Source organism: Anabrus simplex, chromosome 1, assembly GCF_040414725.1.
Source record: "Anabrus simplex isolate iqAnaSimp1 chromosome 1, ASM4041472v1, whole genome shotgun sequence".
Classification (NCBI taxonomy): domain Eukaryota; kingdom Metazoa; phylum Arthropoda; class Insecta; order Orthoptera; family Tettigoniidae; genus Anabrus; species Anabrus simplex.
Window position 1 is genome coordinate 132,347,238 of NC_090265.1, and position 17,086 is coordinate 132,364,323.

General features: G+C 44.6%; 1 protein-coding gene across 1 annotated transcript in view; it reads left to right on the plus strand.

Annotated features, from left to right (window-relative positions):
- The window catches only part of LOC136884825 (synaptic vesicle glycoprotein 2B), a 134,385-nt gene that overhangs the window by 76,947 nt on the left and 40,352 nt on the right, over window positions 1-17,086 (plus strand). The window contains exons 4-6 of the mRNA XM_067157116.2: window positions 5,407-5,569; window positions 9,291-9,412; window positions 11,310-11,551. Coding sequence (XP_067013217.2) covers window positions 5,407-5,569; window positions 9,291-9,412; window positions 11,310-11,551 — 527 coding nt within the window. The remainder of the gene's footprint in view (window positions 1-5,406; window positions 5,570-9,290; window positions 9,413-11,309; window positions 11,552-17,086) is intronic.

A 17,086-nucleotide genomic window follows, 5' to 3' on the forward strand; every position in this document is an offset into this window, starting at 1 on the left:
ATATATTGCGCAAATTATCGGGGGCACCACAGCTATAACACATTCCTAATAAGACAGGCTTTCGAACACCCGAAGACTCCCACACATTTGGATCAACAGGGGGCAAACACGTCACACGAAGAGAGTCCGCATGGCGAACAACTTCAGCAGATACCACCATCGCTTCCAATTCCGCGAAACTATAAGATTGAGTTGCAAAGCACAAACAGGAGCGGTATGACGGGGCAATGCCCTCTACGATCGTAAGAATGATCTCCTCCTCAGTATAATGTAACGCAAACACCCTGGAGTAAAATCTGACATCAGAGATAAATTCAGTTAAAGGCTTATCCGAGCGGTGAATCCTGAAGTAAAATTTCAGCACTAAAGAGTTGAGAGCCCTAGCCGGAATAAAATGTGTAAGCAAATGGGCGTGAAACTGCTGAAGTAAAAACTGTTCAGAAATAGCATTGACTATTTTTTGGAAAGCACTCCTGTAGTACATGGATAAAGAATTTGTAATATTTGAACGTGAGTTAGTCCGAACACTAGGGCATGATCTTGAAATTCAACAAAAATCGCAAGAACGCGACTACATCATCCGCGGAATTTACCGAATAGCGAGGAACGTTTTTCAACATAATATTTAATGGATGAGAGATACTAGAAAAGGGCAAATTCAAAGAGGGCAAGGTTGATTGTTGAATCGAGGAATTAGCCGGGAGGGGAACCCTAGGTAAGGAACATTGCTGCGACTCCAGCGAGCCATGCTGCCCATCAGACTCAACATTGCAAATACCCTTATTCGGTTCCTCCTCGACTCGATTGACAGAAGGAATAACAGGTTTCGATTTAATGGAAACTGCGACCAACAAAGCCTCAATCTTTCCTAAAAGTTGGACAGACTTATCCTTTAAAGCTCCAACTTGACTTAATAATTCCTCCTTTAATTCTAAGGATAGTAAATCTTCCGTCCGATGAACGTATTGGGTTAGACGCCCTTGTACTCGTTTTAGCTGATGGAGGGACGCTACATGGTTTTATAGAAAATCTATAACTGAGGATATGTGAGTTAAATTGGCTTGAATAAGGGACGCTGAACTCGCAACCTCACTGTCCGAGAAATTGGGCAGTACGATGACTTTGCCTAAATTTGTTCGTAATAAGAGCTCATCCGCTTCAACTATCCCTTTTGACTCTAAATTACGAATTAATAATTCGTGTAAGAACTCCTCTTTTCCAAGAGATCCAGGGTAGGCCACGTCTCGAGTAGCCATAATGTAAATATCCCCAGCCACCAAGCAGGATAACGAACCCCGTAAAAGAAAAAGGCCTTCCGCCCTCAAAATCGCCCGAAAAAAAGACTGGTAGGAGCTCAAATAAACGCTCTGCTACCAGAATGCTGCACCATGAAGAGGCAGCGGAAGCGGAAGTAAGGTAGGTGCGGGCTTAAGATCAGAGCCATTTACCAGTGATACAATAAGCTCGATAGAAAAGTTAGCGCAAACCGAGGCCATCTGCTATGCTAGTTATTTATTAATATAATGCATCCCAACAAGAACAAACATTGATCGAACTAACCCCTTTACAATCATCGGAAGGCAAAAACCTTACAAACGGGGACCTGCCCTACACCATTCAAAGTCTCCACTATTTCCTCCATAACGTGAGTGGGTTGTTCCTCGAATACATTCTCACTCCAATATCACAGTACAATTCTCAAGCAATACGAACCTTTTTAGAGGCGTTTGGCCATATACAAATTAACTTCTATAAGGGCGAAATCGTACTGACTGCCCAATCTGCCCAAAAATTTTAATTATACAAGAGATCAGGGGCTCTGACTCGTAACCAACGTTATTAACACCCAGTATAACAGACTAGATTGAAAACAGATTATCTGAGACATTAACATGTCTTTCAAGAACCTTATTCTTTCCAACAGACGAGACCCGTAGCCTCTCCTAGAACAATTACCAAGAACATTACATTTTCAGAATTAAAGAAATCCCCTCCCTTAGCCCAAAAGAAAGTTGAAGAACATTCTACCTACCTCCACACCCGTAGAAGAAGCGAACGGAACGAGCCGCTGCTTTTGGCCAGTCAAGTTACTCGCATAGAGCGATCTGAGGAACTCCTCACAAGAGGCTCTGACCTCTCTCTCGGGAGAAGCGGGGCGAGGCGGGGAGTGACGAGACGGGCGTGAAGACGAGAAGTAGGCTCGCCAACATAAAGATGGAGAAATCCACCAGGGCGGAAGAAAACTTCTCTTTTCCCCAGGGTCATAAAGGGGAAGGGGCAAAATACAATTTATTAAAAACAGAGAAGAATAACACATACACAAATAATATAAGAATACATACAGATAGATCTGATAACATAAGGTTGAAAAAAGAATATGAACGGCGAGGGAGAATAATTCATGGTACAATTATTATTATTATTTCGAGAGGAGTTTAAAAGTAAGTAAAGTTACACTACTGGGCTGGTTCTATGACTCTCTTCTACTACTACTAACTGCTAAACGTTTTCATTCCTCCCCTGAAGGGGGAGGCGGGCCTCTTAGACGGTGACGCCGTCTCTCAGGCCGGGAGATTTGTTACGGTGAAGGAGATGTGTGGAGAAGGTGAGGGGGTAGGCGGCCGTGGCCTATACTACGAACTGTCCCGGCATTCGCCTTAGTGCAGGAGAATGGAAAACCATGGAAATCCATTCTCAGGACAGCCGACGGGTGGGACCAGGTGTGAAGTCCGGTACTGTGCCCGAGGCCCGTCTCCCGAATGCAGAGGAGTAGAGCTACGGTAGAGCTGTGGCCAACTTTCCTCTGCTCGGTTGGCCGGTCAGAGTACAGAGCATATGTGACAACAACCCACTCTGCATCTACCGACCTGACTCTCGTCTACAGGGTCTGTCATATAAACTCAGACCGAACGCACTGTGTTTGTACTCTACGCTACGGCAGCTGCCTCAGCCGAACTTTTGTCGCGCGCGGCCGCCCTGCTTTAAGCATGTTTACAATCTTATATGAAATCTTTCCTTAAAAATGATGCTGAAGTGTCCTCCTTTCTGGGTATTACAGGCACTGTATCTGGTAACCACATAAGTGAGTTCTGCCACTGTACTGTTTCTAGTAACGGGCGAATTGGCCGAGCGGTCAGGGGCGCGCAGCTGTGAGCTCACATCCGGGAGATAGTGGGTTCGAACCTCACTATCGGCAGCCCGGAAGAGGGTTTCCCGTGGTTTTCCATTTTACACCAGGCAAATGCTGGGGCTGTACCTTAACTAAGGCCACGGCCGCTTCCTTCCTATTCCTAGGCCTTTCCTCTCCCACTGTCGCCATAAGACCTATCTGTGTCGGTGCGACGTAAAGCAAATAGTGAAAGAAATGTTTCTGGTTTCATTTGCAATGTTTTCTTTCAGTTCCTCCAATGTGTGAGGATTTGTTCGATACATTCTTGCTTTCAGTTTACCCCACAAGTAATAATCACACACTGTTAGATCTGGAGAACGAGGGAGAAATAGACCACCACTGATCACTCTGTCTGCAAACACTTCCGAGATTGTAAGAAGGGAATCTTCTGCTGCATGAGCAGGGGCTGAATCCTGTTGAAACCACCCACGCGATTTTTCTTCTTCCATGAACTGATGGAAGAACGGTGTCAAAATGTCATCTCGGTACCTCTCTGCATTTACTCATCATCATCATCATCATCATCATCATCATCATCATCATCATCATCATCATCATCATCATTTCCCCTCATCCAGCTCCTGCCGGGTCAGTGTATTTATGGCACTTCTCCATCTTCCTCTTTCCTTCCACTATTCTTCTTCCACGATCTTGTCCCAGTTTAAATTTCGTCTTATTATGCCGCTCTTCAGTGATTCAACCCACCTTGTTCTAGGTCTTTCTCTTGCTCTCTTGCCCTCGCACTTTGCCTCCAGCATCTGTCTTGGAATTCTATTCCCCTCCATCGTCTATTCATGTCCAAACCACTTTAGTTTATTCTTTTCAATTCGCTCTTTTAGCCTTCCTCCTAACATCTTCATTTCTCACTCTGTGTTTCCTTGTCTTTCCTATCGTAGTTCCTAAGAATTTTATCTCACTGGCTTGAATTCTACTCTCCTGCCTGCTGGTCGAAGTCCAAGTCTCAGCTGCATAAGTCAGTATGAGTACATAGTAGATTTCGTACATCATCTCTTTATATTCCCTTGGTACCTCTTTGCTGCAAACAAGTTTTCTTACATTTTGGTAGAATGCATTACCCTACTGTACCCTCCTGCTCATCTCTATGTCCACCCTAACATTTTGCATTATTTCACTACCTAGGTATTTAAGCATTTACTGTGGTCCCTGTTGTATGTCCTCCGCTCTCTCCGCTCAGCGACAGCCAGCCGCACGCACGCAAGAGTGGATATTTCGAGACTCGACGCGCAGCTTTCAGTGCGCGTGCCTGTAACGTCGAGTGCTGTATAAAAGGAGCTCCCTGCCTACCACTCTCCAGGATTTTCCCCAGTGTCCTGCTCCAGAATACACTGTACGTCGAACACGGAGGCTACTCCTCTTAAAAATGTGTCTCGACCAGGTGGACGGAATTCTGGTAGTATGAGGTTTCACCTCAGGTCACTGTTCCAAGTTCCAGTTCCTTCATCCAAGTCGAGCCCCGATGCTGTACTCTACACATCACCAATCTCCCTCAGGCTCCGACACACACACATTAGACTCTCTAATTGTGTACCTAGCTTTCTTTCAGTGCAAGCTCATAAACTCAAACACTGCCAGTTAGAAGGAACTCTCTTCACTAATACATGCAAGTGAAACTGATAGTTTTCGACTATCACGAACTGAACATTCCTACGAACTATCTTTTCAAGATAGAAGCTAGTGTAAATACATTCCAAGTGTATATAGTGTACAGTGACAGAAACTCTCCCAAGCTTAATTATCTACTTTGCTTCAAGACAATTTTATGTTTATTCTTGTAAATTTCTATGTGAAGCAAATAAATAAGTTGTGTTCTGGTAAACCTTATCCTGTTTACAACAGTCCCCCAAAAGTAGGCCCAGTTATTCGTCTTGCACGAACAGCACACCAAAAACCAATCTTCCTATCATAACGAGGGACTTCATAAATACCATTAGCATTTTCTGCACACCAATAGCTAGCTGTCTCTCCGTGTTAACAGCTGAGATTCAGACTGGCTATTGATGCTTGCCAGGTCGAACACGTGCAGGCTGCTTGCAAGGTAAAGCACTATGCGCGCCTCGCACACTGCAGCTGTCGTAGTGCAGAGTAGAAACACCGTGCGATCGGTCTGGATTTATATGAGAGACCCTGTACACTCCTCCGCAAGGATGAAGAGTTGATAATCCTTCTTCGTCCAGAAATGTCTTGAATATAATTGTATTTGAAGTTTTCCTTTGCAGGTATGCTATTTAGCTCGCACCTCTGGGGGTTCCTGGCCGACACAAAGGGCCGACGGAAAATCCTCATCCTGACTCTCGTGATGGACGGCTTGTGTACTGTGCTGTCCAGTTTGTCGCACCACGTCTGGCTGCTCATGGTCTTTCGCTTCTTCAACGGCTTTTTGTGAGTACAAAATTAAAACTACACTGCTATCACCTGCGTAATGAATTTTCTCAAGTCCGGAGTGTGTGGTGATGGCGATTGTTTAATATACGCTTCTGAATATCATGCGGCCAGTACCATAAGTGGCAGACCATACAGCTGTTGCTATCCGTGGCAAAGATGTTTTTAAGGAGAAGAGTTATTTAAAACGATCATATGGCCCTATTTAATTTGGCGGCATTTCATCACCATCATTCATAATTCACCTCTGATCTGCATTTAAAGCTGTGATACTGGTGGAAAGTTCTTTATCAGTTTCCTAGTCTTTCCTGAAATGTTGAAAATGAAACGAACATTTCCCCATCCCTAATTCTTCTTCCTATACAAGAATATGTGCCCCAATTTGTTGTCTTGATCCCTGCTGTTAAAACTCTATTCAAGCTTATTTGTCTACTAATGTCGCTCAGCCGCAGCTCTCCACGGATGTAAGGGAGTGGACAGGAAACCACCACTAGAAGCTACATACTAACCCTCTTATTATTCTATTATATCATTATTATTCCATTGTTTTTCAGTTATAACTTCCCAGTTATTGTTTTTCAATTATCTAGGACATCCAGGACACGAGAGCGGAAGAGCAGCCCGCGTTCGATTGAGATGTGTATAAATGTATATATGTATAACTAGCTTAGAATAGTTGCAGATTACAGTGACAAGTGTCTGCCATCAACACCGCAAGAACGGGACGTCACCAGGCGAAAATAAGAAGCCCCTTACCTTACGTAAGGCTTGGCTCTATTTCCCTTCTCCTTAAAGGAGACTTGGAACCATGGGCCAATGGCTGCTGGACTAAGGCTCTAACCTGTGGCCCAAAGCCCAGACGCTAGTGGACCCGATCCTCACCCGGCAGTGACAAGAACGAGTGATCCTCATAATAATTGACAAACGCAAGGAAAATTGTTAATGATTGCATGATACATATTCCCAAATAATACAACCTCCGGACCACTCCAGCTAACATCCTTGCATGTGCTATACACAACAAGTCAGGTTTTACATGTAGGCACTCTCTTTTTTTCCGCCTATGTGGTTTCGTCCTGACCTTAATACCACGCTTTAATACCAACCTAACAATACAAAATCTGCCTGGTAACGCGTCTGACGTGCAAACAGGCCAATACTCCTGTAGTATCACATCCCAATCCTCTCTACTAACTCTTTCTTCTTAGAAATAGTAGCATGTCGGAGGCAATGCAGATTAGTGTCGATTGCCACGCGGGGGGAGCGGGCTTCGGGACCCCCTCCGAATAAAAAATGCCCAAGTTATTCAGTTGAGCTCAGTGGGTGAGCGGGTTCTGTTGGAGTTGTGCGTTGAGTGTGACTGCAATCAGCCTGAGACGAGGAGGCAGTCTATGTGTCAGTCCCTGTGAGTGTTCGTCCGTGAAACGGAGTGATACTTCTGTCTGTCTGTCTGTCTGTCTGTCTGTCTGTCTGTCTGTCTGTCTGTCTGTCTGTCTGTCTGTCTGTCTGTCTGTCGAAGAGCAAGTCTCTCGATCCAGCTGCTATGAGCGAACGTCGTGTTCTGGTGCAGCGTGGAAGAGTTCGACGTGGGATCGGCAAGCGACAGTCAACGGTAACTGCAGGGAATGAATGGACAGCGTATGTCATACTTAACTGTGAGACTGTCATGTGTGGGCTGTGATAGTGGCAGCGAGAATAACTGTGAACTCAGACTGTGTCGGCTGAGGAAGAGCGAGTGTGATTTGTGTTAATGTATAAGCAATAGTGTGAACAATTAGTGCGCAGTAGAGTTTAGAGAGGGCGCGAACGCGTGAAATTATGTGTACTGTATTAGCCTAAGTTGTGGTCCTGGTGAGCCTGTGCTGTTCTGAGGTGGTGATGATGATTACTATGTAACACGAAGTACAAACGGGCAACTATACCCTATTAACACCAATCAGAGAAAAAACGGAAGAGGTGCGACACTTCGAAAAATGAAGATATCGCGAAAGGAAGACAAGGGCCACAAAGGGCGTGAAAATGAAAGAATCCCTAGCCCTCCGAACCTAATAGCGTCGGGGTCGGAAGTGAAGAAGAGTTGACAAAGGGAAGTCAGATAGGACAGACGAAAATGCGGATCGTGGCAAAGTGGAAGCAATGCCAGGACTCAGCTGAGGGCCCCGTGGTCGCCAACTCACGCTCCCAAGTTGAAATTCCCGTGGGCGCCTTTAGTCGCTTATTACGACAGGCAGAGGACACCATGGGTGTTTTTCTTCCGTCCCATCCACAGGGGGTGTGTTTTTGTGTGTAAATAGTTACTAGAGTTAATTCTGCAGTCGTCAGTCGTTTAATTGCGGCCAGTAGCCGGTATTCGGGAGATAGTGGGTTCAAACCCCACTGTCGGCAGCCCTAAAATGGTTTTCCGTGGTTTCCCACTTTCACACCGGGCAAATGCTGGGGATGTACCTTAATCCTCTACTGCATGAATTATTTTTTCGTTTTAGTTTGGTGAAGAAAATTTCAAGCTTCAATGTTCAACATACATTCAGTGTTTTAGATGTACCAGCAATTCTTAACTGGGGCTAATAGCTTAAGACTGGTATGTGATGTGGATTGCCATAATGGGATATACAAATATATACGATTTTTCACGATTTCACGCTAAGCTTTTAACATTAAAAAACCGAACATTACTGCCTAGGCCGCCTCTGTGGTGTAGTGGTTAGCGTGATTAGCTGCCACCCCCGGAGGTCCGGGTTCGATTCCCGGCTCTGCCACGAAATTTGAAACGTGGTACGAGGGCTGGAACGGGGTCCACTCAGCCTCGGGAGGTCAACTGAGTAGAGGTGGGTTCGATTCCCACCTCAGCCATCCTGGAAGTGGTTTTCCGTGGTTTCCCACTTCTCCTCCAGGCGAATGCCGGGATGGTACCTATCTTAAGGCCACGGCCGCTTCCTTCCCTCTTCCTTGCCTATCCCTTCCAATCTTCCCATCCCTCCACAAGGTTCCTGTTCAGCATAGCAGGTGAGGCCGCCTGGGCGAGGTACTGGTCATACTCCCCAGTTGTATCCCCCGACCAAGATTCTGAAGCTCCAGGACACTGCCCTTGAGGCGGTAGAGGTGGGATCCCTCGCTAAGTCCGAGGGAAAAACCGAACCTGGGGGGTAAACAGATGATGATGATGATGATGACATTACTGCCTACTGGCCATGGGTACGTATTGCAAGGCGCAAGTATACCGTAGGTCGTAATGTCTTTGTGGTTGAGCCAGAGGTACTCCTGAAGCCTGTGGTAATGTGATGGGGAGGTGCCCACGTAAAATAAACGGTGGTTGGTACTCGTGGATGTTGACGGGGTGGAAGAAGTACCTTTGGTTGTAGGGGTGTTCTGTCTTATGTAAAAAAAAAAAAAAAGGTATCACTGGTATATGTGTTTAATTGACTGTACAGTTGAAGGTGTGCCGTAAAACTAACTCTGTCCACAATCTGTATCCACTTATACAGGGGAAAAGTTATATGTTGTCTGAGGGCAACAGTATGCAGTAGAGGGTTAATTAAGGCCACGTTCGCTAACTACCCACTCCTACTTCTTTCCTGTCTCATCGTCGTCATAAGACCTATCTGTGTCGGTGCGACGTAAAGCAACTTGTAAAAATTAAGTTAACTAATAAATATTAAAAGTAAACGTTACCAGCTGTTGTGTTTGTTTATCAACATAACATGACTGTCCTCTTTGCGTTCAGTATCTGCGGCTCGGCAGCTGTTCTGTTCGCCTACCTGGGAGAGTTCCACTCGGAGGTCAACCGGGCAAGAGCGATCGTCTGGCTTGGAGTCTTCGTCGCACTGGGGACGATCAGTTTACCAGGCAAGTCATTGGAGTAGTTCTTTAGGGAGATCTAATAAAGTCAGACTAAGTAGCTGAGGTGGTAGAGCGCTGGCCTTCTGAGCCCAGCTTGGCAGGTACGATCCTGGCTCAGTCCGGTGGTATTTGAAGGTCCTCAAATACGTCAGTCTCGAGTCGGTGGATTTATTGTCAAGTAAATTCTTGCGGAACACATTCCGGTACTCCGATGTCTCTGTAAACCGAAAAAGTAGCTCCTGGGACGTAAAAGAAGTACTATTATTATTATTACGTACCACTAATTACTTCTAAGGTTTTCGCAGATGCCAGAAGTGCCAGAATTTGTCTTTCAGTAGTTATTTTACAGGCCAGTAAATCAAGCGACACGAGAGCTAGCTTATACTAACCTCTTCAAATAACACCGCACTGAGCCGGGATTGAGCCCGCCAACTTCCGCTCAGAAGGCCAGCGCTTCTACCGTCTCAGGCAGTCAGCCCAGCTTCTAGACAGAGCTTCCTGTGTCCTTAATGTCTTAACATTCCTCGGCGTCATATAAAATAATATTGACTTCCTGTTCTCGATTCTCTCACATTCAAAACTTTCACAGCAGAGTCGTGTACCGAGCCATCTCATAGGTTTTGTATCCCGGAAATGTTTACAGTCGATCGGACCTACTCACCCAACCGGAGGGCTACTTTGAGTCATCTTCTCTTATCAAAATGCGCGCGTACAATAGAATTTCTGGCGCATTGCATCTCACGTAGACATCGCTTTGTTTCAGGCTCCTGGCGTTATCTTTTTGATGATAATGATGATGATGATGATGATCGTTTCAGGCTAGCAAGCTTTTACAATCAAGAAAATTTTACAATGAACTTATTACAGGGTAATTAACAATGCTCCAGGCTTTTGTCTATATCATACACCTGTCATGTCATATGTTACGCAAACACGTTATGGTAACCGCTTAGTCTGATTGTAATGGTTCGGTCAGCTTCCGCTTCGAAAGCTAGCGTTGTGCCACGTCCTGGGCGCCACCTGGTGGCGAATGAACGTACCATTTCCACTTCTATTATAACGTCCAAATTCAAAGTGTCATTGTTTAAGAAGCCTTTCTCGTGGACAGTCGAGATTTCTTCTGAGGACGCAGAGCACAGTTCCCTGCGAAACGTTAAGAATTTCACCTTATTTTCTTGACACGGCATAAGCCCAAAAGCCTATACAGTATAATGTTCACTGTACTTAGCGCCTTTAACTGACACATGCATAGCAGTCCTTGTACTCGAAATCAGGTTAAAACAGTTTTATATAATTTTTCATATATTGGGCAAACCAACGACACGCTGTAAAAACAAGCTTTCTTTTGATTTTATTTATTTATCGTGCGGCTTTTAGTGTCGGGTGTGTCCGGGGACATGTTCGCTTGTCTGACTCCCATGGGCGACTTACGCGTCTGGATGTCAGGAGATAATGTTGGTGGTGGTGAAGAGGCAGGGAGAGGGTGAAACCCAGTGTCAGCACATAGCCTACTCCTTTCGAATAACACCAAAGGGACTGCTCAATGCTTAACGTCTCCGTCCGATGAATGTATGACCATCAGTAGCGTCATATGCCCCCATTCTATATCGACACTCTGGAGAAGGTTTTTTTGCACGCAATCTAGTGATAAGAAATTGTATACCCCCACCTCTCCTACTCTGCCGACCAACATACAGATAGTGACTTTGTTTTTTCTACTTAAAGGACTCTAACTAGCTAACCATGTAGCCAGACCATAAAGACTTGACCATAACGATCATGGACACCAGCTCGTAACTGTTTGATGTTATCCCACCAGAGAAACTTATAATTTCTTCTAACTTTCTTGCTTGTTTGTTCTCTCAATGTGACAGAGAATTACATCGGTGCATATTCATTTCAGGTTTAGCGTGGCTGGTAATTCCCCTGGACTTGAACCTGTGGCTCCCCTGGGGACCGTACTACTCGTGGAGACTGTTCCTAGTGTTGTGCGCTGTTCCTAGCCTCACTGCAGCCTTACTCTTCGCCACTGTTCTTCCTCGAAGTCCTAAGTTCCTACTAGTATCAGGCAAGCACCAAGAAGCGGTCGACGTCCTCAGCAACATGTTCGCGGCCAATACGGGGAAGAGTGCGGATCAGTATCCAGTGAGTAGCCAACATTACTGTTTAAGGAGATGATGGCGCTTATGACTGTAACACAACGTTTTCAGGATTTCAATCGCAATGAGGCGGAGCGCCAAAATATGCCCACTAGTTCCGCGCCCAAATAAATATATTGTAGTTCATACTCATAAAAGTTACGAACTGAAGATGAGAAAGCAGAAGAATCAGGGCGAGTATTTTATTCTTCAAGTGCCTATCTTATGTTAAGTGATTGCCGAGACATCGATATGTTTGTAAATTCGTCTCCTAGCAGCTGTTTTATGTCGCGGAGTACTCAACCTGAAGGCTGGTTTGATCCCCAGAAGTTCTACTAGAGGGTGTCCCAATAAAATGTATACACTCTTCGGCAGTTCATAACAGCCATGCTTCTTGTCTTCCTTTTTCAGTTGTGGCTGCTGAAAATAATGGCTGGAGCCAGAATAAATTTGAGGATAGAAAATCCATTATAAATTATTACTGGAAGACTGAGAACATAAGTAAAGCGCAAAGATGGTTTAGAATGGAGTTTCACCGGGCGAGTTGGCCGTGCGGTTAGGTGCGCACAGCTATGAGCTTACATCCGGGAGATAGTAGGTTCGAATCGCACTGTCGGCAGCCCTGAAGATGGTTTTCCGTGCTTTCCCATTTTCACACCAATTAAGGCCACGGCTGCTTCCTTTCAACTGCTAGCCCTTTCCTATCCCTTCGTCGCCATAAGACCTATAGCCTATATGTCGGTGCGACGTAAAGCCACTAGCAAAAAAAAAAGAAACAATGTAGTTTCAACGCGATGCACCAACGAGACTCACAATTACCCGTTTGTGAGATAAGTTTGAGGAAGAAGGAGCCGTTAAGGATGTCTGTAAGAGCCATTCCGTAAGACCACGATCATCCACCAGCCCCACAAGAGAAAGAGAAGCAATCGCCTAGAAAATCTGTTCGGCTAGAGGCTCGTGAGACAGGAGTTCCAAAATCGAGCGTCCATCGCATTTTGAAGCGTGCCCAATGGAAAAGTTTTATTCCTACATTAGTCCGCGCTCTTAATGAAGATGATTATGGCAGAATAATTGAATTTTGTGAGTGGTACCAAGCAAAATCTGCAGAGTAGAAGCAATTCCCATACACAATTGTTTGGAGTGATGAGGCTACGTTCAAGTTAAATGCCTCCATTAATCGTCACATTTGCACCTACTGGGCAGCTAACAATCCTCATGTGAGAGTGGAACACCATCTGAACTTACCTGTAGTTACAGTGTGGGGTGGTTTGTCAGCATTTGGTTTAATTGGACCTTTCTTTTTTATGATACCGTTAATGGTGCAAATTACATCAAATTGCTACAAGAATACGTTATGCCACGCATCCAAGAGATGTTTAGGAATGAAGAGTGGTACTTCCAGCAGGATGGAGCACCTCCCCACTACCATCCTTGACGACCACCTGCCAAACAGATGGGTAGGACGGAGAGGAAGTGTCGAGTACCCTCCACGCTTACCGGATTTGACTCCCATGGATTTTTTCTGTGGGGGGTATATTAAACGCAATGTTTACACCACAAAACCAGGTATAATCAATGAGTTGAAGGCAGTCATTGAAAGAGAATGTGCTGAAATACCAACTGATATAATTAGGAACGTTTTGGATTCAATCAAGCAGCGTTATCAGCTGTGCCTGGACCACAATGGCCAACAATTTGAACACTTTCGATAATTGGCTTGTTTCTGCATTTGTTCACATTATTTTTATTTTTAAAACTTATCTGTATTATGATAATTGTTAGTGTTATAGTCATTTAAAGAATGTATACATTTTAATGGGACACCCTGTATGAGCCGTCATATAAATACTATAAGTCACTGAGGAGGCGCACTAGGGAAACAGACTGAAATGGTTTCCCGTTGCTTTCTTCATCGACGAAGAACCTCCCCGGGTTCGAGCGGTGGAGCCGCACCAGAATTACGTCACGGGTCCTTTATTTGCCTCTAAATGATATGATCAATCAATCAATCAATCAATCAATCAATCAATCAATCAATCAATCAATCAAACAAACAATCAATCAATCACCACTGATCTGCATTTAGGGCAGTCACCCAGATGGCAGATTCCTTATCTGTTTTTAATCTAATCTTTTCTTCAATAATAGCAAAGAATTTGGAAATTTGTGGAACATCTCCCTTGGTAAATAATTCCAATCTCTAACTCCTCTTCCTACAACCTGTGACAATAAAGTTCGGTGAATAGTCCTGTACTATCAACATAGATGAACAATGCCCGACAGTGACGTTACTGTCCTCCTAAATAGTCCCCTCCCATAACTATGCACTGCTGAGATCGGCGATACATGTCCTGGAAACTTTGCAAGAAGGGTGAACCATCCTGTTCATGGGGACAATTGTATTAATTTTAGTATTGGATATTAGTATCACACAAGGCCACCCATGAAGCCAATGTCTTACAGTATATGTCATAAAGAAGTCCAGAAGAAGCGTTCTTATGTGAAGTGAGCGCGAGCGTCATTATGAGAAATCTCCAGAAACTCATTAAAAGGAGTTATGTCCCAAGCCAAGCCTCTTGATGAAGATTGGGGACGCTTCCCAGATCCCGGCTAAACTTATTATAGGAGGTAAGAAAGAATTAAATTAATATCTTTGGTTACGGAAGAGTTGCATTGGATTTGAGAAAAGAATTGCAACCTGTATAATTTCTGCTTTATTTTGATATGCATTAGGGCTGCATTCATTAATGCATTCGCTAATTAGAGCTCATGATATACTTAATGCGGGAAAACTTCGCGGGCGCGCGAAGATTGCACGCAATCCAGCGGCTTGATGACGCTATCCGGGATTATAAAATAAGGCCGCCGGGCATATCAGAGTCATTCTTGGACCAGAAGGCGGCTTGAACGAGTCGTCATACTGCGTGTTGGTACTGAGAACAACGCTTTGTCTTCGAGCTACACCTACTACCCGTACTGCTATTTCTGCAAGGAGTTACCCCAGCATCAAGTCAGAACGAGTGTTTGACATCACCATTGCAAGGAAGCCACAACCAGGAGCTGAAGCCAACACGACAACGGGCATCGATCCAGGAACGTTGGGAGCACCTGATCAGCACAACGTCGAAGGGGACACCTTCCAACTACAGAGGGAGCTGTACGAAGACGCAACACAAGAAAGAATGTCTCCAAGTGGTCAACAGTATCTGATGCCAGCCCCGCAGTCTATCATGAGGTGGTAGATTCAGTGGTCCACAGGGATGGCCGCTCCGTAATGTCAGCGATAACATAAGGTCAGAGCTTTCCAATTCTGTTTCAAGCATGTCATTTAAATTTAGATAGGAATATGGGGGCCGTCAGTTAACAGATTAGTTATGGTAGGAAAATTTTCCTTGTAATTTAGAGCTAGGCCTCAAACTCGAACCCCGTACATTAAGGTAGATGTTATTTGTAGAGTCCTTGTTAGCGTGTTCATATTTCATTTTTATTGTGTTATTTTAACGTACGTGTGATTTTATGGGTCTGATCGAACTCCTTTGGTCATAGGAGGTTAGTCTAACAGATAGGTTCTTTTATTAGATCGCATTTAGGCATTTGTTTCTGCAGACGTAGATGTGTATAGTTGTGACCAAGACGTGACCAGTAATTCACCCAGATTCACTAATAGAGCGAGCGAGTCCGAAGATTTAAGAGATATGAGCCCATGATAGGCAGAATTAAGATTTGCGATTGATATGAGAGAGCCCAGCACGATTGAGAGTTTATTGAATATTTTTGGAGATGCCTAGTATGGCCATGTGACTATCGCTTAATGATTAGTGTTTTTGTAGCACCAAGATTTAGCCCATGAGAGGCATAAGTAAGATTTGCGATACTGCTGGAGATATTAAGACGAGGGCAGATAGCCCAGGTGTATTTAAAAGAGGGCTTTAGCAGCAGATTACGTGAGGTGTTTCTTTGAAAGGAGAGACTTTAGCCTGCCGCCCCATTTGAGCTCATAAATTAGGGGACTGCCGCGAGTGAAGTGGTGAGGGTGGAGGTCATTGAGCTTGACGTCACAGGCTTGTGAGTTGGTTATGGTCGTCTGCAGTGTGTCAAGTGTGCCAGGGGGAAGAAACGACCTTCATGTTTTGAAAGCAGGGAGAGATCTTTTTATGTCCTATTTGTTCTACGTTAATTTTTAACACTGGCCCGTTTGATATTGACACCCGTGTATATGTTGGGTGTGTCCTTTTTATTTTGTTTGCATAGGTATCTTTGACGCCTTACTCGTCATGGGACTAGGGTTCGTGACCGAGTCAGGTCATTGTACTTTTTGTGGTGATTTTGTTTGCACCGGGGTTCGACGGCGCGAGGCATTGTAAATTTTATGGGAATAACTGTTTATGAGTGTAAGCAGATATCCATCTTTCTAAACTTCGTTACTTACACTATTGTAACATGCTTGTTGCAGCACAACTGTTTTCGTGAAGGCAGTGAACTGGTTGTCATCGGCTCAGCGTTATTTTACCCTGTCATAATGAAAAGCTCTATCCTTTGTAAATAATTCAATTTTATGTAATAAATCCCTATTTGTTAAACTTTGAATGCAGCGATGTTTTCTGTTAGATTTTTTATTTTATTTTTAATTTAGCCGAATCTTACCTGATTTGTCACATATCCTCTTGTTTATCTTTTGTTGCCCCGTTATACCCATGTTATCCCTGAGAAGATTGCTTATTTGGCTGAGTGAAGAGGATTGTGTTCAGGTAAGACTATGTGCACCAGCTCACGTTTGTGAGAGTTCTTTCACTACCGTACTCTGGGTTCGAGACCGGCTTTCGCCTGGCCGGAACTTCAGAGTCCAGTAGGGCACAAGGCTTCCTTTGGGATGGTGTTCAAAAGCCTCGTCACGTTTCGTTGGATGTCAGGAATATCGTCAAATCTCTTTCCTTTCAAAGAGATTTTTAGTCGTGGGAATAGGAAGAAGTCTGGAGGATTGAGATCTGGCGAGTACGGGGGATATTCAAGATGCACCACCCCCTTTTCTGCCATGAGCTGTTTGACGATATTGGCTGTGTATGGACGAGCGTTGTCATGGACAAAAAACTATGAACCTTGTTGTGGGTACTGGGGCCGTACCCTGCGTAGACGTTGCATGAAACGGGTCAAAATGTCAATGTACCGTGCAGCATTCAACGTCGTTTCCTCAGGTAGAAATTCCTTGAGGATAATGCCTTGACTATCGAAAAAGGTGATGAGCATTGTTTTGATGCGTGACTTTTCGGCTCTGACTTTCCGACAAGGGGATCCCGGAGAAGCCACTCCATGCTTTGCCGTTTCGTTTTAGGGTCGTACCTGAGACACCAGGTTTCATCCTCAGTGACAATACAGTTCAAGAAATTTGGTGTCGCATCCGCCGTTTCGACAAAATCCTGTGAAGCCTCTAAACGTGCCTGCTTCTGATTGTCAGTCAAGTGACGTGGCACAAGACGAGAACACGTTTTCCCCTTCCCGAACTTCTGTGTAACGAATTGTCGCACGGATTCACGGTTAATCTACA